The sequence below is a fragment of the Scyliorhinus canicula genome, chromosome 4, assembly GCF_902713615.1.
Source record: "Scyliorhinus canicula chromosome 4, sScyCan1.1, whole genome shotgun sequence".
NCBI classification, from domain to species: domain Eukaryota; kingdom Metazoa; phylum Chordata; class Chondrichthyes; order Carcharhiniformes; family Scyliorhinidae; genus Scyliorhinus; species Scyliorhinus canicula.
In genome coordinates this window covers 48,767,908-48,789,828 of record NC_052149.1, presented here as the reverse complement: position 1 = coordinate 48,789,828, position 21,921 = coordinate 48,767,908, and the positions used below count along the sequence as shown (strand labels likewise).

Sequence of the window (21,921 nt, the reverse complement as noted above, 5' to 3'; positions counted from 1 at the left end):
TACACAAATGGACTTAGTAAACCATGAGGACAAATCCTGTCACATATGTCGCAAGGCAGCTTGTTATTCTTGCACAAGTCGAACAAATGTTTTTACAGCTTGCTTTTGAGCAAGGCTGCACTATCATGTTTGATGGCAGATCTAAAGGATATGAATTTTGAAACCCATTCAAAACGCCATGCACTTTAAAAACTTCTTTCACAGTATGTGTGTGGTTGGTTTGGCCATCATTTGTTGCCCATCCCAAATTGTTCTTTAGATGGTAATGGTGAACTGTCGCCTTGAATTGCTAAAGTCTGTGTAGGTACGCCCACAGTACTTTTTGGAAGGGAGTTCCAGGATTTTGCCCAGCGACAGTGAAGGAACAGCGCTATAGTTCTGAGTCACAGTTTGGAGGGAGATTTGCAGGTGCTGATGACCAATTCATCTGTTTCCCTCGTCCTGGTAGAGATGCTGTTGAAGCAGTCTTGATGAGTTGATGCAGTGCATCTTGTAGATGGTAACACTGCTGTCATGGTGGAGGGGATGAATATTTGTGGATGGGGTGCCAATCAAGCTGCTACTTTGTCCTGAATGGTGTCAAGTTTCTTGTGTGTTATTGGAGCCGCTCTCAACCAGGAAAGTGGAGAGGATTTGAACAGGCTCCTGACTTCTCCTTGTAAATAGTGGACAGGCTTTTGGGAGTCAGGAGGTGAGGTCCTTGGTGCAGAATTCCCAGCCTCTGACATGCTCTTGTAGCCACAGTATTTATATGACTGATCCATTTCAGTTTCTGGTCAATAATAACCTCCAAAGATTTTGATTGTGGGGGATTCAGCAATGGTAATACCATCGAATGTCAAAGGGATATGGTTAAATCCTCTATTGTTGGACATAGTCTTTGCCTGACGCTTGTGTGCCACAAATGTTCCTTGCCACTTATCAGCCCAAACCTGAATGTTGCTCGGGTCTTGCTGAAAATGGTCAGGGATGGCTTCAGTATTTGAGGAATTGTGAATGGTGAACATTGTGCAAGCTTCAGCGAATTCCCCACTTCTGATGATGGAGGGAAGGCTGTCGATGAAGCAGTTGAAAATGTTTGGAACCTAGGACACTGCCCTGAGAAACTCCTACAGTGAAGTCCTGGGACTGAGCTGATTGACCTCCAGCAACCACAACCATCAACCTTTGTGCGAGGTATGACTCTAACCAGTGGAGACTTTTCTTCCTGCCTCTCCAAGACATTCAATTTTTCAAGATTTCCTTGATGCCACACTTGACCAAATGCTGCCTTGATGTCAGGAGAAGTCACTCTCCTCCTGGCTGGAGTTCAGCACTTTGTGCATGTTTGGACCATGGTTATAATGAGGTCAAGATCTGAGTGGCCTTGGCAGAACCCAAACTGAGCACCATTGAGCAGGTTATTACTGAGAGTGCCACTTGAAAGCACTGCTTTTGGCACCTCCATTCACTTGCTGATGATCAAGAGTAGACTATTGTGGAGGTAATTTGCTGGATTGGGTTTGTCATGACGTACCCAAGCTATTTTCCACGTTGCTGGGTAGCTACCAGTGTTGCAGCTGTACTGGGACAACTTGGCTTTGGATGCAACTAGTTCTGGAGCAAAAGTCTTCAGTACTATTGCTGGAATATTGTCAGGACCCTAAGCTTTGTAGTATCGCCACTTTTGTCAGTATAATCACGTGTTTAGATTGACTATTCCAGCCTCTTAGTCTGCCTTGCAAATATGTATGCCTGGGTTGGCCCTGAGGCCTTGGAAGTCCAGCAGACATGTGCGCTGCATGTGAAAATTCGAGTAATTGGGTATTCCACAATATGTATGCATTAGTATAGCACGGTGCAGTTTCAAGGACTTGGGACGCAGGAATGTGTGCTCTGCATAAAAAAAGAATATGTTCAAGCCATGCATTTTTAAAAATTAACCTGGAAGTTTCAGAGCCTTTAGTTCCCCATTGTTTTCTACATGGCAGCACTTTGGCCAGAGTCGACTTGCCAACCAATCAGCTCCTCCTTTTTCATGTATAAACTATTGTGGTTGTATGAAATTTAGCATTCTTGGGTTTATCCTGATGAGTGCAAAACAAAAAAACTTTAGCAACAATATTCCAAATCTAAACCTTGTGATATCGCTCTTACCCAACCGTCCACCCATAGACACTTGGTCCACCCCGTTTCCCAGTGCCTGATCCAGAGGTGTGTCCTTTCTAATTGAGACGAGAGCATAACTGATCCAAGAAAGTTCTTCTGAACGCGTTTCAGGAATTCCTGTCCCATCTACTGGAGGTAACACTATCCCAAGCAATTGAAGTACCAGGTAATTTAAGTCTCCTGTTTCTCCACTCTAGTTCTTACACATCTTTGATTTCCCTGCAATTTTGCTCCTTTACACCTCAGGCTATTTGGAGGCCTGTTGAATACCCCAGTTGCATGATTATACCCTGTTTCTCAGCTGTAACCAAATGGATTCTGCCCTTTCCCCCTCAAGGACATCCCCTCTTTGCAACACTACAATATCTTCCCTACCCGGTGCTGCCATCTCCCCTTCCTTTGTTCCTTCCCTATTTTTTCTGAGAACTTTATATCTTTGAATATTAAGCTCTGTGTTCTCCATTTTTCAGGCATGTTTCCATTATTGCTGCTGCATCATATTCCCACACAGCTAGTTATGCTCAGCTCACCAACATTATTCACATGCATTGTAAATCTGTCTTTGCATTTCTTTTTTAGTCCTCCTTTATCCACTAGTATCTAATATGGAACTACTCCCTTTTCTAGTATTGTCCAACACAATCACTTTTGACCATATTCCTCTTTTCTGTTTCTATCTGCCATTTTCCTGCCAATTTAATTCAAACCCAAGAAAAACTTGTACTGCCTTTCATAATCTCAGGACATCCCAAAGTACTTTGCAGCCAATTATTACTTATGAAGTGTAGTCGTTGTCATAAGGTAGGGAACATGACAGCCAATTTGCACACTACAAACTTCTGAAAACATCAAATGCCTAGAATTTTAGTGATGTTGACTGGGGAATAAATATTGACTGGGGATGGCTCCCCCACTGTTATCCCAAAATAGTACCATGAGATCTTTAGAATTACCCTTGAGAGCACAGGCAGGGCTTCAGTTTAAGATTGCATTCAAAAGACAGCACATCCTTGGTAATGTAGCATGGGTTTTGTACTCGAGTCTGGAGTGGGACTTGAGCCCAAAACCTTCTGACTCCGACAAGAGTGCAGCTATCTTCAGTCCTCGATACTCCTCTTTATTGCTCCAATGTCTACATCGTGCAACTTTGAACATTAAACATGTCTAGTATATTGATGTAAAAACTCATGATTAAGATTTTAAAACCATGTAGTCTTCCTTCGGCTATCATTTGTTCATGATTGTCCACCTGAGAAACTCTCATTACTGGGCAAGGGATCTCTGGCTCCTTGCGTGGCTGATGAACCCGACCCCAGAGCCGCATCTTTGACCACACACTTGGCAGGTGTTTCCTTGGACTCTAGATCGCTGATATTCCTTTCTCTGGCTCATTTTATGGGCCTTCTTTTGCCGTCGGGTGTCCTTGAAGAATTGTGTCCCTTCAATCAGGAGGTTCCTCCAAGTAGATCTCTTCTGAGCAAGGCACTTCCAGGTGTTGATGTCCATGTTACATTTCTTGATGAGCCTTCAGCGTGTCTTTGAAGTGCTTTCTATATCATCCTCTTGTTCGGACACCTTCCTTGACATGGGCAAAGAAGATTTTCTTTGGCAGTCTGGACTCTGACAAAGCACATGGCCGGCACAGTGGAGTTGGTTTCGGATGATCGTGGCCTCAATGCTGGTGCTGTTGGCTCCTTCAAGGACACTGATGTTAATATGCCTTTTCTCCCAGCTGGTGTGAATCCATTTCAGACAGCATTGATGGTACCTCTCCAGGGCCTTGAGATGGCATCTATACATAGTCCACGTTTCTGAGCAGTATTGAAGAGTTGGGAGGGCAACAGCTTTGTACACCAGGATCTTGGTGTCAGTACAAATTCACAATCGTCAAAGACTTGTCTTTATGGGTTCGAAGGAGGCATTTTGGATTGGATACGATGTTGGATCTCCGCCTCTATGCTAGCCTTAAATGAGAGGTGGCTACCCAGGTAGGTGAAATGTTCCACGTTCCATTGATCTTAATGGAGGGAAGAGACTGATATTGCCCTGGGTTGGGTTGGCAAAGGACTTTAGTCTTCTTGAGGTTGAGGTTGATTTTTCGGTATGCTTCTGTGAAGGTGTTAAACATGGCTTCGAAATTCTCTTTGAGAGAGTGGAGATGGCGATGTCATCCAAGTACTGGTGATGTCCGTGTTGTTTTCTTCTTGGATTTTAACCAGCCGGGTTTGAAAAGGTTTCTGTTCATCCTGTATACTATGTTCACTCCACTGGGAAGCTTGTTCTTGACAAGGTGAAGGATGGTGATAGTGAAGATGTAAAAAGGAAGGGGACTGGCTTGACTCCAGTCTTTACCTCAAAGGTTTCTGTCTCATTTCCATTGGTGAGGATTGTCGCTGACATCTTGTTTTGGAGGACTCGGAGAATTTTGGCGAATTTCTCTGGGCATCTGTTTCCATAGCACTTCCCGATTGATTGAGTCACAAACCTTTGTCAGATTGATGAAAGCCATGTAGAGTGATCAATGTTGCTCCTGGCATTTCTCTTGAAGTTGCAGAGCACTAAAAGTCACGCCCGCTGCTCTGTGGTTTGGTGAGAAGCCACACCTGTTTTCTGGAAAGGATTTCTTCAAAGACTGGGAGAAGGCAGCTCGTGAGAATTTTGGCGAAGATCTTCCTGGGGCTGGCTGGATGGAGGGAGGGAGGGTAATCCTCTGTAGTTCCCACAGTCTGCTTTGTCTCCTTTCTTGAAAATGATGGCATCCCCGAGGTCGGCAGGAATTACTTACCTGATTTTCAGCAACAGCTGATGGAGATGACGGGTGATTAAAAAAAGCAAAGAAAAATACAGTACAGTACAGGCACAGGCCCTTTGGCCCACCAAGCCTGCGCCGACCATGCTGCCCGTCTAAACTAAAATCTTCTACACTTCCGAGGTCGTATCCCTCTATTCCCATCCTATTCATGTATTTGTCAAGATGCCCCTTAAATGTCACTATCGTCCCTGCTTCCACGACCCCCTCTGGCAGCGCGTTCCAGGCACCCACTACCCTCTGTAGTAAAAAAAAACTTGCCTCGTACATCTCCTCTAAACCTTGCCCCTCACACCTTAAACCTATGCCTTCTAGTAATTGACCCCTCTAACCTGGGAAAAAGCCTCTGATTATCCACTCTCTCTCATAATTATCAAGTCGCCCCTCAACCTCCGACGTTCTATACAGCTGCAACATGACTTGCCAATTTTTATACTCAATGCCCCGACAAATGAAGGCAAGCATGCTGTATGCCTTCTTGACTACCTTCTCCACCTGTGTTGCCCCTTTCAATGACCTGTGGACCTGTACACCTAGATCTTTCTGACTCAATAATACCATTCACTGTATATTCCCCACCTGTATCAGACCTTCCAAAATGCATTAACTCACATTTGTCCAGACTAAAATCCATCTGCCATCTCTCCGCCCAAGTCTCCAGACGATCTAAATCCTGCTGTATCCTCTGACAGTCCTCATCGCTATCCACAATTTTACAAACCTTTGTGCCATCCGCAAACTTACTAATCAGACCAGTAACATTTCCTCTAAATAATTTATATATACTACGAACAGCCAAGGCCCCAGCACTGATCCCTGCAGAACACCACTAGTCACAGCCCTCCAATCAGGAAAGCACCCTTCCTTTGCTACTCTCTGCTTTCTATGACCTAGTCAGTTCTGTATCCATCTTGCCAGCTCACCTCTGATCTCGTGTGACTTCACCGTTTGTACCAGTCTGCCATGAGGGACTTGTCAGAGGCCTTACTGAAGTCCATATAGAAAACATCCACTGCTTTACCTGCATCAATCATCTTTGTGACCTCTTCGAAATACTCTTATCAATTAGTGAGACACAACCTCCCCTTCACAAAACCCCATGCTGCCTCTCGCTAATCTCTTCTCCAAGTTTGATGATCTCTACTGGAATCCCATCCACTCCTGCAGCTTTTCCATACTTCACTTGTTTTTTATGGCGGCTTTGACTTCATCCACGTTTGGTGGAGTACATGATCACCTTTGATGGGGAGTTGGGGGATTTCCTCAAACACATCTTTATCTATCACATTTTTGGAGTTCTTTGAAATGTTCTGTTCATCAAAGGCTGATGTTTTCTCTGTCCCTTGAGGGTTGTGTCCTTTACACTGGTTTGAGACCGAGGGTGTTGGGTCCATATATTGCCTTGGTGGCACTGAAGAAGCCCCGGGTGCTGTCCTCGTTGTGGGGAGTTGCAGATCCTTGGCTTTTTCAGACCACCATTGGTCCCTGATTTTCTTAGTTCTTTGTATCTCTGCCTTGGTTGATTGATGAACTCTCCTCTTTGCCTTGCTGGTTATATCATTTTGCCAAGCGCGGAGAGCTTTCCTCCTGTCGATTGAGGTCTTTGATGGTGAAGCTTTTTTCGTCAAACCAGTCTTGGTTTCTTCACAGTTTGGGATGATGGCAGTTTTAAGCTCTTTCCAGTTTTCCTGCACTCCCATTAGAATGGACATTTTGGAGATTTTAGAGGGAAGTTCACTAGCATGCTTGGCAGTTGAAGCTGCTCGATGTTTATCTCTTCTCTGAACTGTTTCTTCATCTTCTGGTGGAGGTTGACGGACATAGAGGAGCAGAGGCGCCCGTGGTCTGTCCAGCAGCCAGCAGCACTGGTCATTGTTTTGGTGAGGAGGGCATCCTTTTGGTCTCTGGATGACAAAGTCAATCCTGTACCAGTGCTTTTATCCTGAACTTGTCTTTTTAGCGGGCCAGTGTGTTACTGATGACAAGCTGGTGTTTTGTGCATTTAGTGAGCAGTAAAGCCCCATTGGAGTTACAAATCCAAACATTCCGATGGTTCTTTTCCAAACTTGGCGTTGAAGTCCTCGAGGAGGATGATCCTAGCTTCCTGAGGAATGTTGGAGAGAATGGTGTCCAAGGTGGTGTAAAAGCCTCCTTTGGACTCCTCACTGGCATCAAGGATTGGGGTGTAGGCGCTCACGACCGTTGCCTTCTGGTTCTTGGCGAATTGTGGATGGGAGGGTCATGAGGCACTTGTTGATGTTGGCCAGGGGCTTGGTCGGTTGATGAGTTTATTCTTGATTGTGAATCTAATTCCATGCGTCCTGGGCTGGTCCTCTGGTTTCCCCCTCCAGAAAAAGGTGTAACCACTGCCATCTTTCCTCAGTTGCCCTTCACCTGTTCTTCAGGTCTCTTGGAGGACAGTGACGTTGGGGTTGATGTGCCTGAGTTCACGGCAACAATGGCATTCCATGCGGGGTGAACAGAGTGGACCCTGAAGAGGGCCCCTCAGTCGTGAAGACAGTGGTTGAAACACTTTTCCTATTCCAAGAGCAAAATAGCTGAATCAAACTGCACTGCCAACACGCCGAACTGAAGCTAGGGACTTCCAAATCTCACGATCCTGTCACCTCTTGCTAATCACTGCAGGGCTTGTCTGTGTGGACCCGTGTGTTGGTTTCCTCTAGGTAGACACCTGGTGTGGGACATCCAGGTAGTTGGGTCCAATTCCATTGGCAAGGGACCCTTGACAACTGGGGATCTCCATCCTACTACAGCCTTCATCCACCATCACAGCCATTGATACCATCTGAGTATCCTCTGCCTGATTCACCACTGAGGACTTAATTTTGGATTGTGTCTTGTCTGGTTCCTCCCCTCTGACCTTGACGTCATGGGTGACCCAGCTAGGAGTTGAAGACTTCCAACGGCATTGTTCTCCGGATCAACGGAATGTTTGAGCCTCTCCACCATGGAGCAGGTAATCCAACTTTCAAATGTAACATGCCAAGCACATTGATATAGAGACCTATGATTAATTCTTCAAAACCCCTAAGACCATGTACAGCAAAGTTTTGGAATCTAATTTTGTGTTTTTTGTTGTTTAATTCCTGTTGACCTCCACCCCATGTTGACTTCTACCCCATTCTATCAACTATCCAGGCCATGAGTACCCAACTGAGAGGATAGCGTGGCGTCCTGGTCCAAAACTCTGCCAATAGCAATCTATTGCTGGCTACTAGGAGGCACACAAGTGGCACTGGACCTGGACTTGTCCCTATGGACTCTATCATGAGAAACTATTGAGCATAACTAATTGCCATTTTGAGGCAATATGAGAATCTAATTCTGGGGGTTATCAAGCTATACTTCATTTAAATTACTGCTTCACAATTCGGTGTGAGCCACTCCATTCAATCATGATTTTTCCTAAAACAACAGTTGGTAGTTTTCTCTCTTGCAGTATGCAACCTGTAGAGGATGGCACAGTGGTTAGCACTGCTGCCTCAGTACCAGGCACCTGGGTTCAATTCTGGCCTTGGGTGACTGTGGAGTTTGCACATTCTCCCGTGTCTGCATGGGTTACCTCCGGGTACCTCCCACAGTCCAAAGGTGCGCAGGTTATGTGAATTGGCCATGCTAAATTGCCCACTTAGTGTCCAAAACAAAATGTGCATGTTAGGTGGGGTGGAGTTATGAGGGGAGTGGGCTTTGGTAGGCTGCTCTTTCAGAGGGTTGGTGCAGATTTTATGGGCCAAATGGCCTCCTGCACTGTAGGAATTCTACGATTCTAAAGAAAAAAACCGAGACCAACGTAAGAACATAAAAGGAATATTTTTGAGTAATGATGCAACTTGGTGAAGAATAAATAAGTGCCATAGACTGTTGGCCTTTGTGAAAAGCTTGAATTTAATGGGAATCAACATTTACTGTCAATCATTTGTGTTTACCATAATCTGAGTTTAGTTTAGAATGGACATAATTGGAGAAGCCTTGTTAGAAATTATTTATCGCAGCACAAAAGCACACCCTTTTAGTTAGGAAAGGATTTAGAATTTTCGTTTCCCAAAACATTATGGTTGTCAGGGTGGTTGGGTTTCCATTAGAAATCTGTATTAAGTAAAATACCATTGGGTACTCGGATGTATCAAGTTTAAAATGCTAGGGCAGCACGGTGGCGCAGTGGTAGCACTGCAGTCTCACGGCGCCCAGGTCCCAGGTTTGATCCCGGCTCTGGGTCACTGTCCATGTGTAGTTTGCACATTGTACCGTGTTTGTGTGGGTTTCGCCCCCACATATCAAAGATGTGCAGAGGAGGTGGATTGGCCACGCTAAATTGCCCCTTAATTGGAAAAATTGAATTGGGTACTCTAAATTTATATATATTTTTTTTAAAAGTTTAAAATGCTGTACTGGAACCGAGTTTGAAACACTTACGGTCATACATGGAATAGGAGCAAATGTAGGCCAATTGGCCCCTCGGGCCTTCTCCGCCATTCAATAAGATCGTGGCTGATCTGTTTGCGTTGAGTTCCACATTCCTTCTCTGCCTCCAATTAACCTTTGATTCCCTTTGTCTTAAAAATATTCAGTGATCCTTCTTCAACCACCTGCAATTACCTGCCCTCTATCTTTTCATTGAGAACTGTCGAAGGGACATTGGCCGTCTTAATTTTTCTGCCCCTGTCCCCCTCACCCATTCTAACCGCTCTCTGCTTCTGAACTTTCTGCTCTTCACTCCGTCAGGTCTAACCCCGACTTTGCCATCAAACCTGCTGACAAAGGGAGTGCTGTTGCCGTCTGGCGTACTGACCTCTACCTTGCAGAGGCTGAGCACCAACTCTCATATACTTCCTCCTACCTCCCCCTGGACCATGACCAGACCACCGAGCATGAAGCCATTATCTCCAGCACCGTTAGCGACCTAATTTCCTTCGGATGCCTTCTCCTACGGCTTCCAACCTCATAGTCTCCCAACCCTGGACAGCACCAATGCCATCCTTGATCAACACTGCTACCCCTCCACCTTTACCTAGATTCCTATTCTTCTTGAATGTCATAGATTGCTCAATATTCAGCTCCAGTCCTCGTCTTCCTGCAGCCGGGTCTCCACGACGGCTATCAGGTTGTATTTATTTACTTGTGCTAACAATTTGTTCTTTGTTATGAATGCTACATGCATTTAGATATAGAGCCTTTACTTTGGTCTTTTTTCTTTCTTTGTAATATCTAGTCTTGATTCCTGATGCATTCTTGAGAGTTTATTTTCTCTCTCCCTTTCTGCCATTCTCTGCCCCTTACCTCCCACTTGACTATTTTCCTCTGTTCTCTGAATGATGGAATGAACATCACCTCTCTGATTCACCAAGTGAAGCCAAATCATGAAGGCCAAAACTGGCATCAGTTGATGGTCTTATTTGGTAATATCATTCTGGGAAATGAAAATGTCACATTGGTTCAGGGGAGCCAATTGCATGATACTAGAATTCAGTGCACTTGGGAGGAAGGAGAGACCGCATCATCCTATATTGGCTGACATTATTCTGACCCGGGGCGAAAAGTGAATTTTCATAAGCAATTTCCTCATATTTTCTGCAGAGGCACTTCAAGTGCTTCTCTGCGGTCATCATGATTTTGAAAATAAAAAACAGTTTGAAAATCTCTCTCTCTTTGCCCCACATTTCTTGTGACACAGCTAATATTGCAAGTTGCTCCCTCTTCTCCTCAATGGAGTACTCCGATATGATAGAGTTACCTTCACTAGGAATATGTTCTGAGATTATGTGAACTGATCATTAAGGAGGTTTGCACAAAAGGACTGCTATTAAGAAAACTGCACGTATATAGCACCTCTCACCAGAAGTCCCGAAGCGTTATTCAGCCAATGCAGTAATTTTGTCATAGAAAGCATGGCAGCCAATTCCCAATCCCAGTGCAAAATCCTCAAAACTGCAATGTCTGTTTTTGCAATATTAACTGAGAGAAATATCGGCCAAGACACCAGGAAAACTGCCCTTTGCTTCGAAATAGGGCCACGGGACTTTTCATGCTGCTGTCCTCTCTTCTCACCCCTCCCCCACCCGCAGGACTCTACCACGAGAGCTATTCAGCTGAAATTCAGTTTGTGACTATTGGTTGCCTTAATGCAGTATTTTTAAAAAACTAGCCACATCAGTGCCAGTGCCTCTCTCTGTAAGTCTAATTGTGTTTTTTTGACATATTCTTGTGTTAAGCTGCTCAACTGACCACGACCTTTACGTTTGTCCTTCTGCAGGAAAGGAGGCAATAACAAGCTAATAAAAATATACCATCGAGATGGAAAGTATGGCTTCTCTGACCCACTCACTTTTAACTCAGTGGTGGAACTCATTAACCATTACAGGCATGAGTCCCTTGCACAGTACAACCCAAAGCTGGATGTGAAATTAATGTATCCAGTCTCCAAGTTCCAGCAGGTAAGAAGAGCTGTTAGATTTCCTGGATTTGATAACTGAATCTCTCTAATGATGTGGTTTTTGTATGCCATATTGAAGGGAGCTCTAAAAGAGGTGTGGTTACTGTAAGAGAACTGACTATCCATGAAAAATAGATGTGGTCAAAGCATAATAAATGTGACCGATTAGGCGGCACGATGGCACAGTGGTTAGCACTGCTGCCTCATGGTGCCTAGGACCCGATTCGATCCCGGGCCACTCTGCATGTGGAATTTTCACATTCTCCCCGTGTCTGCGAGGGTCTCACACCCACAACCCAAAGATGTGCAGGGTAGGTGGATTGGCCATGCTAAATTGCTCCTTAATTTAACAAAAAGAATTCGGGTACTCTAAATTTATTTTTAAAAATAAATAAATGTGTCCGATGACTGTTCCATACCAAACCAAGTTTCTTTTCAGGAAATTTGTAATTAATTGTGAATGGGCCAGATGCCTCAAGTATTCTGTGTTTTGCCATGGTTTTAATGCAGGCATGAACTTTGATTATTAGTTTGGCGCTGAAATCGCTATGTAGGTAGATTGTATTGTGTCTCATGCAGGGAAATCTCCATGTATTAGATGAAGTATTCGATATACTGGTTGCACAGTGTTTGTTTATTATAATTAGCTGCTAGGTGAAATGAAAATGATTGTTCGTGGAATAAAGAAGTTCTGTTTTTTTTTCTTGGAAATTGTATTCGGGTACTTCCAGTTGTACACCTAATATTTAGCTGTGTCTGTCTTCATAATGAAGCAAATCTTGATGAGAATATAGGTATTATATCATGTGCTGCTCACTTTGTTAAACAGGATCAGGTGGTGAAAGAAGACAACATTGATGCTGTTGGCAAAAAACTGCAGGAATACCATAACCAATATCAGGATAAGAGTAAAGAATATGACCGGCTTTATGAAGAATACACACGGACTTCACAGGTATGCCAAGTACAAGTACTGAGAGTAATGTGTACCTAGCAGTAATTTATTCCCATCACTGGAGCTCAAATGGCTTGAAACAGTGTTGTTGGAGCACGGGAGGAAATTTGTTGAAAAGCAGGGGCTGGATAGTTGAGATGCGAGAAAGGGAATAAGTTATTTCTTGCAGCTCCTTTCTTTCTAAGACATGATGTAAAGGTGTTGACTTAAATGGTCTTTACACATTCCATTCCTTTTTGACTTTGTTGAAACTTGGACGATGGTTTCATTTAGTTTTGGATCCTGCATGTTGGTAATGGCAATGTTGACGCAGATGAGTGATAGTATTTACACTGAAAGCCAGCAGTGAATTTGCCACAATTTCTGAATGTTTATTGGGACTGTACGATCTGTACATCACCACCTTTTTGCTCCTCAAAAGCTCCAGTACTTCCCCACTTTTAATGTATACCGTGTTAGCAATGGTTTTAGCTAATTTTTTTTTTAAAAATAGTGTAAAGCTGGCGACCTGGTTTGTTTGAAGTCAGGTATGCTCAGGCCAAGTTCTCACCAATTGCATACTTTGCAGAAATGTTTCTGCCACAGTGCATTTTTAGAAAAGTAATTTTTGAATGCTGTTTCCTTAATCTTGTGACTCTCATTTTAGCAAAAGTTGCTACTAGCATCTTCAATCGTTTTAATTATATCATACTGCTCCAGAAATCCCACTGCCTTTTTAAGGAACAGTTAGCTCCTATATAAATTTGTGGCTGTGTTGACATCAGCAGTAGGCTCAGAGAATAATTTGAATGTAGGGCAGAAGCTTTTTCAAAGTGGTTTGTTAATTTCTGAATTAATATCCAACCTGGTTCCTGTATCAAGGTTGTCCTAAAACAATTGCACTACTGTACATCTTTGCCAAGTGGTAGAATATGTATAGCTTTATATAAACCCTAGAAATTAGGCTATCGGCATTTGCAACTCCCTGTGCCTATTATCTGAAGCCACTGCCAAAGGATAGCGTTACTGTGAAATCAGCATCTGGTTGAATCGGAGACTTAAATTTCACAGTGCTAACGTTTCCCAAATAAATTCCCTTTCTCCTTGCCATAATGTGTAACCTAAACTTTTGAATGATATTTGGAGAAGGGGCAGATTAATGACCCATTACTGGCTAGTATGAGTGGGTAAGCTACTTGGTTCCAGGACATGTTAACCTCCATCTCAGCAGCATTACTACTGAGGTAATAGCCTGGACAGAAGTGCTGAGACTCTCTAAATCAAATTTAAAATAAAATACACTTTCTTTTGAGAAAGAGTTGCAGAATTGAATTTTGCAATATGTTTGAGTGTACTCCAGGGCCACCTTTGAGTACCAAAAGACATTCATAAAAAAATCACATCCATGTCTGACATTTAGTGATCCTAGACTGTAGCTCACAATAGAATACAGTGAAATTACATGTGCATATTACCATAAAAAATATAGAATATTCAGTGCAAACTAAACTGTTTTTGAAATCGAACTTGTAAACCTGTCACTTAAAGGTAAAACCAATTGTCTCTTAACAGGAAATACAAATGAAGAGAACTGCAATTGAAGCCTTTAATGAAACAATAAAAATATTTGAAGAGCAGTGTCACACTCAAGAACGTTACAGCAAAGAATATATTGAGAGATTTCGCAGGGAAGGGAATGAGAAGGAAATTGAACGGTACTATTGATTTAAATATTTTTCTCCCCAAATCTTCAGTCTATGGAGTTGCCTGCTGAATAAAAAAAGTTTTCCCTCACTTGGACCTAAAGCAGAATGTTACTCCTAATAAGGACGTTCATTTGAAGCTTTCCACATTGAAAGAAGCCATTTGGTCCAACTGATCCATCTTGTGTATATGCTTCACACTTGCTTTCTCCCACCTTACTTCATCTTCTCAGTATATCCTTCTATTACTTTCTCCCTTGCGTACTTATCTCGTTCCCCTTAATTGCATGCATGTTATGAATTGGCTCTGTGGTAGCAAATCTGGATAAAGAGATTTCTGCTTAACTCTTTATTGGATTTATTGGTATCTATCTCATAGTTATGGTTGAGGGCTTCTCCATAAATAGAAACATCATCACATGTACCTTATCAACCCCTTTCATAATCTTAGAAGATCTTTATCTAGCCACCCCTCAGTTTTTTTTTCTAGAATAGATCCCCAGCTTGTTCTGTCATACCTGATGGCTGTACCCTCTTAGTTCTGCTATCGTCTTGGCGATCTATTTTGAACTTTTTTCAGTGTGTCTAAATCCTTTTTGTAATACCGAGACAACTGTGCACAATAATTTTAAATATGTAAAAGATTGTAACAACAAAAAAAATTATGTTCCTCCAAAAAGGAGTCCCAGTGCTTTGTTTGCAATTTTATGGTTTTATAAACCTTTTTTAATTGGGCAGCACGGTAGCATAGTGGTTCGCACAATTGCATCACAGCTCCAGGGTCTCAGGTTCAATTCCTGGCTGGGTAACTGTCTGTGCGGAGTCTGCATGTTCTCCCCGTGTGTGCACCAAAATGCAAGTTTTCCTACTCTTTGGAAAATAAGAATGGGAACAAAAAATTGATCTTGGGAGTCAGAATCAATAAAATTATCATAGATATCATAGAATTTACACTGCAGAAGGAGGCCATTCGGCCCCATTGAGTCCTCCGGGTACTCCGGTTTCCTACCACCATCCAAAGATGTGCAGGTTAGGTGGATTGGCCATGCCAAATTGCCCTTAGTGTCCAAAATTGCCCTTCGTGTTGGTTGGGTGGGGTTACTGGGTTGTGGGGATGGGATGGTGTGGGCTTGGGTGGGATGGTCTTTCCAAGGGCCGGTGCAGACTCAATGGGGCCAAATGGCCTCCTTCTGCAGTGTACATTCTATGATTTTATTGATTGTGACTCCCAAGATCAATTTTTTGTTCCAATTCTTATTTTCCAAAGAGTAGGAAAACTTGCATTTTGGTGGGAGGAATAAGGATCACCTCTCACTGGTATTAAAACTAATTTGCCATTTCCACTTCCATTCTTCCAGTTTATTGGTGTCTTGTACTTTGCAGCAGTCGTCCTCAATATTAACTATGCCCCAAATTTGGTGTCATCTGTTTATGTTATAATCATAAATGTTAATAAAGAAGAATATGGTTGACATATTACTTTAGAACAGATTTTCTCCATAATCAATACATAGATAGATTTTGCTTAATTGAGTCGTTAGATAAATGGGGTGATCTTAATTTTCGTAAAGTATACTTCTGCAAACCAGCTAGCTAATCAGATTTCTACTGGTACGCAAAGGGGAAAGTGATTATTTGCATGTCCGTTATAAGTGAGCAACTATGAATATAGGAAGGAGAAATAGAGCAAATAATTAACATACTCATTTTCAGTGTGTAAATGTAAACAGTTTATGCCATCTACATAACATCCTGCTATGCATTAGTTGCCAATATTTGAAAACATTTTACTTGTGTGGCAGGATAATGATGAACTATGAAAAACTCAAGTCTCGTCTTGGTGAGATACACGACAGTAAGATGCGCCTGGAGCAGGATCTGAAGAAGCAAGCGTCTGATAACCGGGAAATTGATAAGAAAATGAACAGCATCAAGCCTGACCTAATTCAACTGCGTAAGATCAGGGATCAGTATCTGGTGTAAGTAGAAACCAAAAGTAATTGATATTGGATTTACTTTTCTGTGGGGAAAAGTATGGTTAAATGTCGGCATTTACATTCTGAATTTATGGTTTTCCCCCTCCATTTTACAGATGGCTCAATCACAAAGGAGTGCGTCAAAAGCGAATAAATGACTGGCTTGGAATCAAGAATGAAAATGCAGATGAGTGAGTATAATTGCCCTTGTGAATTACATTGCTGAAAAATACTTTTTCTTTTACCTAAAGCTGTACCAGTTACATGGTTGGTCTCAGCTGTAAGATCTTAGAAAACGTTTTCTATGAAAACCTTCTGTCTTTCGGTTTTGCACAAATTTAGATATAATGGAGAATCTGTGCTGTTGGACCACCCTTGGTGGAGATAGGAAGAGTTTTGCCACAAAGACACTTCTTTAAATTTTAATCTGGAGTAAGGAATTGCCGCTCAGCTCTGTGGAGCTTATTTCTGGAGGTATCCATTGTGTGTTGCACATGGCCATGGTCGAGCTTTATATGGAAAAAAAAGCATCCTCATTGTTTGATTGTATTTTTGTTCTTTGTTAGTTACAAAAACTACCAGGATTGTGATCATGCAACAGGGAAAGTACTTCAAATGAGAATGAGATATTTTATCTGCAGCTTAAAAAAAAAAGGTTTTACTTTCTTGAAAAGAAATTCTGCATTCTGATGAATGTAAGATGAGTCTTAATAGGATCAGATTTAGTTTCTCATAATTTGATCAGATAGACTTGTATGAATGTGATGGGGAATAGAAGCGAGTCACATTTGGTGTGGTAATATCCGGAGAAAAGTTAAAGATTTATCAGAAATGTTTAATCAGAACATCACGGCCTAATCTCTAGTTCCGGCACTTTTTAATTTCAGATTTACAGAATTCTGTTTTTATCTTGGCATTTATTTTTGGGAAGGGTCATTTTAAGTATCTTTTCCTGTAAGAAACTAATACATCTTGGAGCTTGTATCCAGTTTTCAGGAGTCCAAAAATAGGTTCAAAGAGTTGGTGCAGTTTCTTCAGATCACATTTACAAAGCACGGTAAAGAACTGTTACTGAATGTGCTCATGATAGTTAATGGCAGACCATCAATTATGTAGTCATTGATGGTGTCCAATTACGACCTATTGGGTCCCTTCCAGAGCACTTAATGGGAATGTCAACATATTGATTTGAATAGACAGGACCATAGTCGGGTTTAGCACTTGAGGGCAAGTAAGCTGATATCTTTCCAATTGTTCAGTTTCTTAGTGGTAGAACTAAATGTAGGCTTCATAATCAGGGTCACCTATTTGTATGGGCTTTGACTCAGTTTTGGGGACAGCCAGTTCAGTTCTTGATTTGTGTGCTATTATGCCAAGTTGATTGGTGCTACAAAGGACATTTAACACTAATTTGTAATTGCCTTGATTAATCTACTTTTATGAACTTTATGGCAAGGTATGATGCCAAGCCACATAAGGAGATATTGGGTCATATGACCAAAAGCTTGGTCGAAAAGATGGATTTTAAGTTGCATCTTAAGGAAGGAAAATGAGATAGAGAGGTGCAGGAAGGTAATTCTGGAACTTGGGGCCTGGGCATCTGAAGGCATGGGCACCAATGGTGGAGTAGTTAAAATTCGGGGTGCACAAGAGGTCGCAATTAGAGGAGCGAAGATATTCCAGGGGGTGATGGAGCTGGAGGAGGTTGGAGGTAGGGAGGAGCAAGGCCATCGAGGGACTTGAAAACTATGATGAGATTTTTTAAAGTCCAGACGCTGCTTGGCCAGGAGCCAGCGTAGGTCAGTCAGCACAGGGGTGACAAAGAAATGGGACTTTCTGCAAGTACAAAAGGACAGCAGAGTTTGGGATGACCTCTGGTTTAAGGAGGATAGAACGTGGGAGACCAGCCAGGACGGTCTAGACATGACGGAATAGTCATATCTAGAGGTCATGAATGAGATTTTCAGCAGCTGATCAGGGGAGATCGGGGGAAAGTCAGGCAGTCTTCTGGGGGGCAACCTTAGTGATGGCATAAATGAGGTCCGAAGTTCACCTCAGGATCAATTGTGACACCAAGGTTGCAAGCAGACTGACTTAATCTCAGATTAAACAATCAGATAATTTAGTGACTGGAGGAATTGAGAGACATGGTGAGGAGAGCTGGATGTTGCCAGCATGTATATGAAAATGAACGCTGCATTTGGATGATGTCACTGAGAAGGTTTAATTTCTAGACACATTAAGCTGATGCAGTAGTATAGATATTACAATCGCTATTTAATGTAAATAACCAGTGAATCCTGGAGCAAGATGGCAAATATTCTTCATATCGCTCTTTGTGAGAGCACAGTACAAGGCTCAATAGATTAATGTGTTATAAACAATTTCATTTCAGCACATATTTCATTACTGAAGAAGATGAAAACCTTCCTCACTACGACGAGAAGACCTGGTTTGTAGGCGCTATTAATCGAACACAAGCTGAAGATTTGCTTCGCGGAAAATCAGATGGTGCCTTCCTAATCAGGGAAAGCAGTAAAAAGGGCTGCTATGCCTGCTCTGTGGTGTAAGTATCATGTTTTTGTTTTAAAGAAGGCACATTTATGACTCAAGAAAATCCCATTGTTGATGCCCTGTTGAGTCAATTTTTTTTCTATGATTAGTCTTTGTTGTATAGAAGTTGCAATTCTGTTTGAAGGCATGTAGGAATTGATCAGGAACCCCCCCCCCACCCCCCCATTGGTTACTTACAAAAGTAAATTGTTGAAATTGGAGCAGCACGGTGGTGCAGTGGTTAGCACTTCTGCCTCACGGCGCTGAGGTCCCAGGTTCGATCCGGCTCTGGGTCACTGTCCGTGTGGAGTTTGCACATTTGTGTTTGTGTGGGTTTCACCCCCACAACACACAGATGTGCAGGATAGGTGGATTGACCATGCTAAATTGCCACTTAATTGGAAAAAATGAATTGGGTATTCTAAATTTATTTTAAAAAAAAAGAAATTAATGGAAATTTCGCATTACAGCAGATAGTGTGGTCAGTCCCTTTAAAGCGACCTTTATGACATCCTTTTTTGGGGTCCTTTTCATTTGTTTCCCCTCTGCTCCCTTGTCAATAATCTTTACTACACAGATTCATTGTCATTCTCAGTTGGCTAGTGTAAGAGAAGCAAGGTAATGCAGTTTAGGCATACGTTGTTGGGTGAAGAGAGGGAGCAGAGTTCCCACTCAAAATGAAATTGGTCAGTGAATACAACACAATGAGACCTGAATAAACTATCCAGTTTGGTAGGAAACACCATAAAACAAATATGAACCATTCGTTGATAGGGATATTAGCATTAGGTGAAGAATGTGAAGAATATGCTGGAGGCAGATCCTAACATTAGCATTTTCCTTTTCCAAGTGAGATAAACACAAAGCTTGTGCAAGGCAGGCATCTTAGATATATTAATGTGATTTCCTATTATCTGTTGTTCCTCAAAGTCCCCTTTTCCTTAGCCAGGCATTTTTTCTAATTTTATTTTCACTCATCCAATTTCCACAGCTTGGGGCCAGACCAAGGGCAGAGCTCATCCTATGGGAAGCTAGCACTTCAGAACTGGTACCAAGGGATACATTGAAGGCTCTTTGTCTGCAAGGCCTGGCACATGACCAGTACTCTGTGGGACAGGCTGAACAGTTCGATATGCTTCAGAAGGGATGATTGTGTTGAAAAAGAATGCCTTTCTGCTGCATTCACAATAAACTACAGTAAAAATCCAAATTCTCACCGCCTCAAAGAATTAAAGCAGTCTTTCTTCTGGGAGGAGAGACCTTGGTGGCACTTTGACCAGCTGCATGGATAAACTTCTATTTATAGTTGCCAACACACCAAATGGGCATAAGCTTAAGGGAGATTTTTTTCTTAATTCAGAGGCTGCCCAAAATAAGCCACCACATGAAGGAGACATAGTGAAAACAGCTGGATTTAAATGGTATCTAGATCCTTTTAATAATTGAAATCAGCTTTGCTAAATATTCAAAGTACAGACAAATAATGATGACAGCATTAGTTTCCTAAGAAATAGTAAATTTTGATTTGGACTTCTATAAATTTTTAAAAACAGTTTGGGTGGGCGGAAGCTTGTTGGTGTAAAACATGATCAAATTCTTACGTGTCAGTGTTGGAAGCAGTTGGAAGGGAATCTACACTAAATATGTTCATGGAAAGTGAAGGTGATGCTTTAAAGTGTAAGTGAGATGATTCTTTTGTGTGCAGTATTAGTCACTGTCTTTGTGGTTTCAGACAACAAAAATAATTCAAAGTTATCAAACACTTGATTTAACCCATACTAAAGCTAAATCTGGTCTTATTAAATGTAAGTGGTATGGCCCAGGTTTTAAATATTCAGAAGGGAATCTGATTTTGTCCTGGTAGTTAGGTGAGCAAGAGAAAGTTGATCTAATCTGTCCATTGTCTGCACTGAGCTTCTTCTAGGTATGGAGTAGGGTTGGCCCTCTGATTGAATCATCTGTTCCCATGGGAATGAGGAACATGGGTGAGAGTGAATCTTGTAAAGCTGGGGGGCAATGACACATGGTGAAGAAAGAACATGATTTGTGTACCATCGAGTTTCCTTCAGCTATGATTACAAGAAATGTTTACCCAAGTACAATATTTCAGATACCCAGTTACTAAATTTACTTGTTATATCTACTGTTAATATATTTTCAAAAAGCCTGAAATGTTGCATTTCAACCGTTGCGGTAACTTGCTTGTCGACCTTGAATCAAAACAAGCTGCTTGCCTAATATGTGCTGTCATAGGATTTTGTCTATTGCTAAAAATTGCTTGCATCTCCCCTTGCAGCGCTGATGGAGAAGTGAAGCACTGCGTGATTTACAGCACGCCAAGGGGTTATGGATTTGCCGAACCTTACAACTTGTACAACACTCTTAAAGACCTGGTGCTGCATTACCACCAAACGTCACTGGTCCAGCACAATGACTCTCTGAATGTGAGACTGGCCCATCCCGTCTACAGCCAGATGCCCTCTCTGCGCAGATGAATGTTTGAGTCGGCAGTGACAGATTACAGAACACTGAGGGCATTGTACTTGGCTGTTTTTGCACAGTGAGTACAGAATATGAACAGGACAGTGGCGTACTCAAGAGTTCAGGTGACCTGGTGCTACCTAAACTCCAACTGTGACTTTCTGTTTTTTTGCTTTTATTTCAGTCACAGAGAAACACAAAAAAAAACTGGAAATGTATCTTATTTTTTTGGTTTTTGTTTTGGTGTCATTCGTGTGGAGCTGAAACTTAAGTCCAAACAGTCTGGTGCTGATGGCTCGAGGCTGTTCATTGTGAGAGTTTAAAAATCTCCAACTTTTCAGATGTTCTTTTTCATGGAACTGCCTGTGAGAACTTTGTTAGTCTTAACTTCAGATCTCAACGACATCTAGCGCAATTCTGACAAGAGCACCCAGTGTATGAAGAAGACCTCTTTGCATTTTTAGTTTAGTCAACATATTCTTCTTGAACTAGACTTGAACAGATTATCTGATTTCTTTCACTTGCTGGAGGACACTGAACTCTGTGAAAGAAGACCAAAGGCATTCAGGAGAGCTTCTGACAAAAAAAAGTTTAAAACTGGCAAAATTTGAAAAAAAAAAGTTGCACAAAGGGTCATTTTCAATGTACTGGAGTACAAATTTAAAAAAAAAAGAAATACAAATAAAGAACATTTTATGGCTTCTGTGACTCTAGAGCTCTTCACAAAATTAACCAAAATGAAAAGACCAGGGAATCTTTTGATGTTGGTTTTAACACTTGATGTTCTGTCGGATGTCTGCAGCCGTGCATATTTACATCAAAATGTTAGTGTTTTTTTAAAGAAAACATGAATGCATAAAGTTATT

The 21,921-nt window shown here is 42.0% G+C and overlaps 1 protein-coding gene across 4 annotated transcripts in view; it reads left to right on the top strand.

The window, feature by feature from the left end:
* The window catches only part of pik3r3b (phosphoinositide-3-kinase, regulatory subunit 3b (gamma)), a 647,314-nt gene extending 625,558 nt beyond the window's left edge, over positions 1 to 21,756 (top strand). For all 4 annotated transcript variants that reach the window (XM_038794197.1, XM_038794200.1, XM_038794199.1 and 1 more), the window contains 7 exons: positions 11,229 to 11,409; positions 12,238 to 12,363; positions 13,915 to 14,057; positions 15,848 to 16,024; positions 16,138 to 16,212; positions 18,417 to 18,587; positions 20,871 to 21,756. In XM_038794197.1, coding sequence (XP_038650125.1) covers positions 11,229 to 11,409; positions 12,238 to 12,363; positions 13,915 to 14,057; positions 15,848 to 16,024; positions 16,138 to 16,212; positions 18,417 to 18,587; positions 20,871 to 21,069 — 1,072 coding nt within the window. In that variant the 3' untranslated portion in view covers positions 21,070 to 21,756. The remainder of the gene's footprint in view (positions 1 to 11,228; positions 11,410 to 12,237; positions 12,364 to 13,914; positions 14,058 to 15,847; positions 16,025 to 16,137; positions 16,213 to 18,416; positions 18,588 to 20,870) is intronic.
* The last annotated feature ends 165 nt before the right edge of the window (positions 21,757 to 21,921 follow it).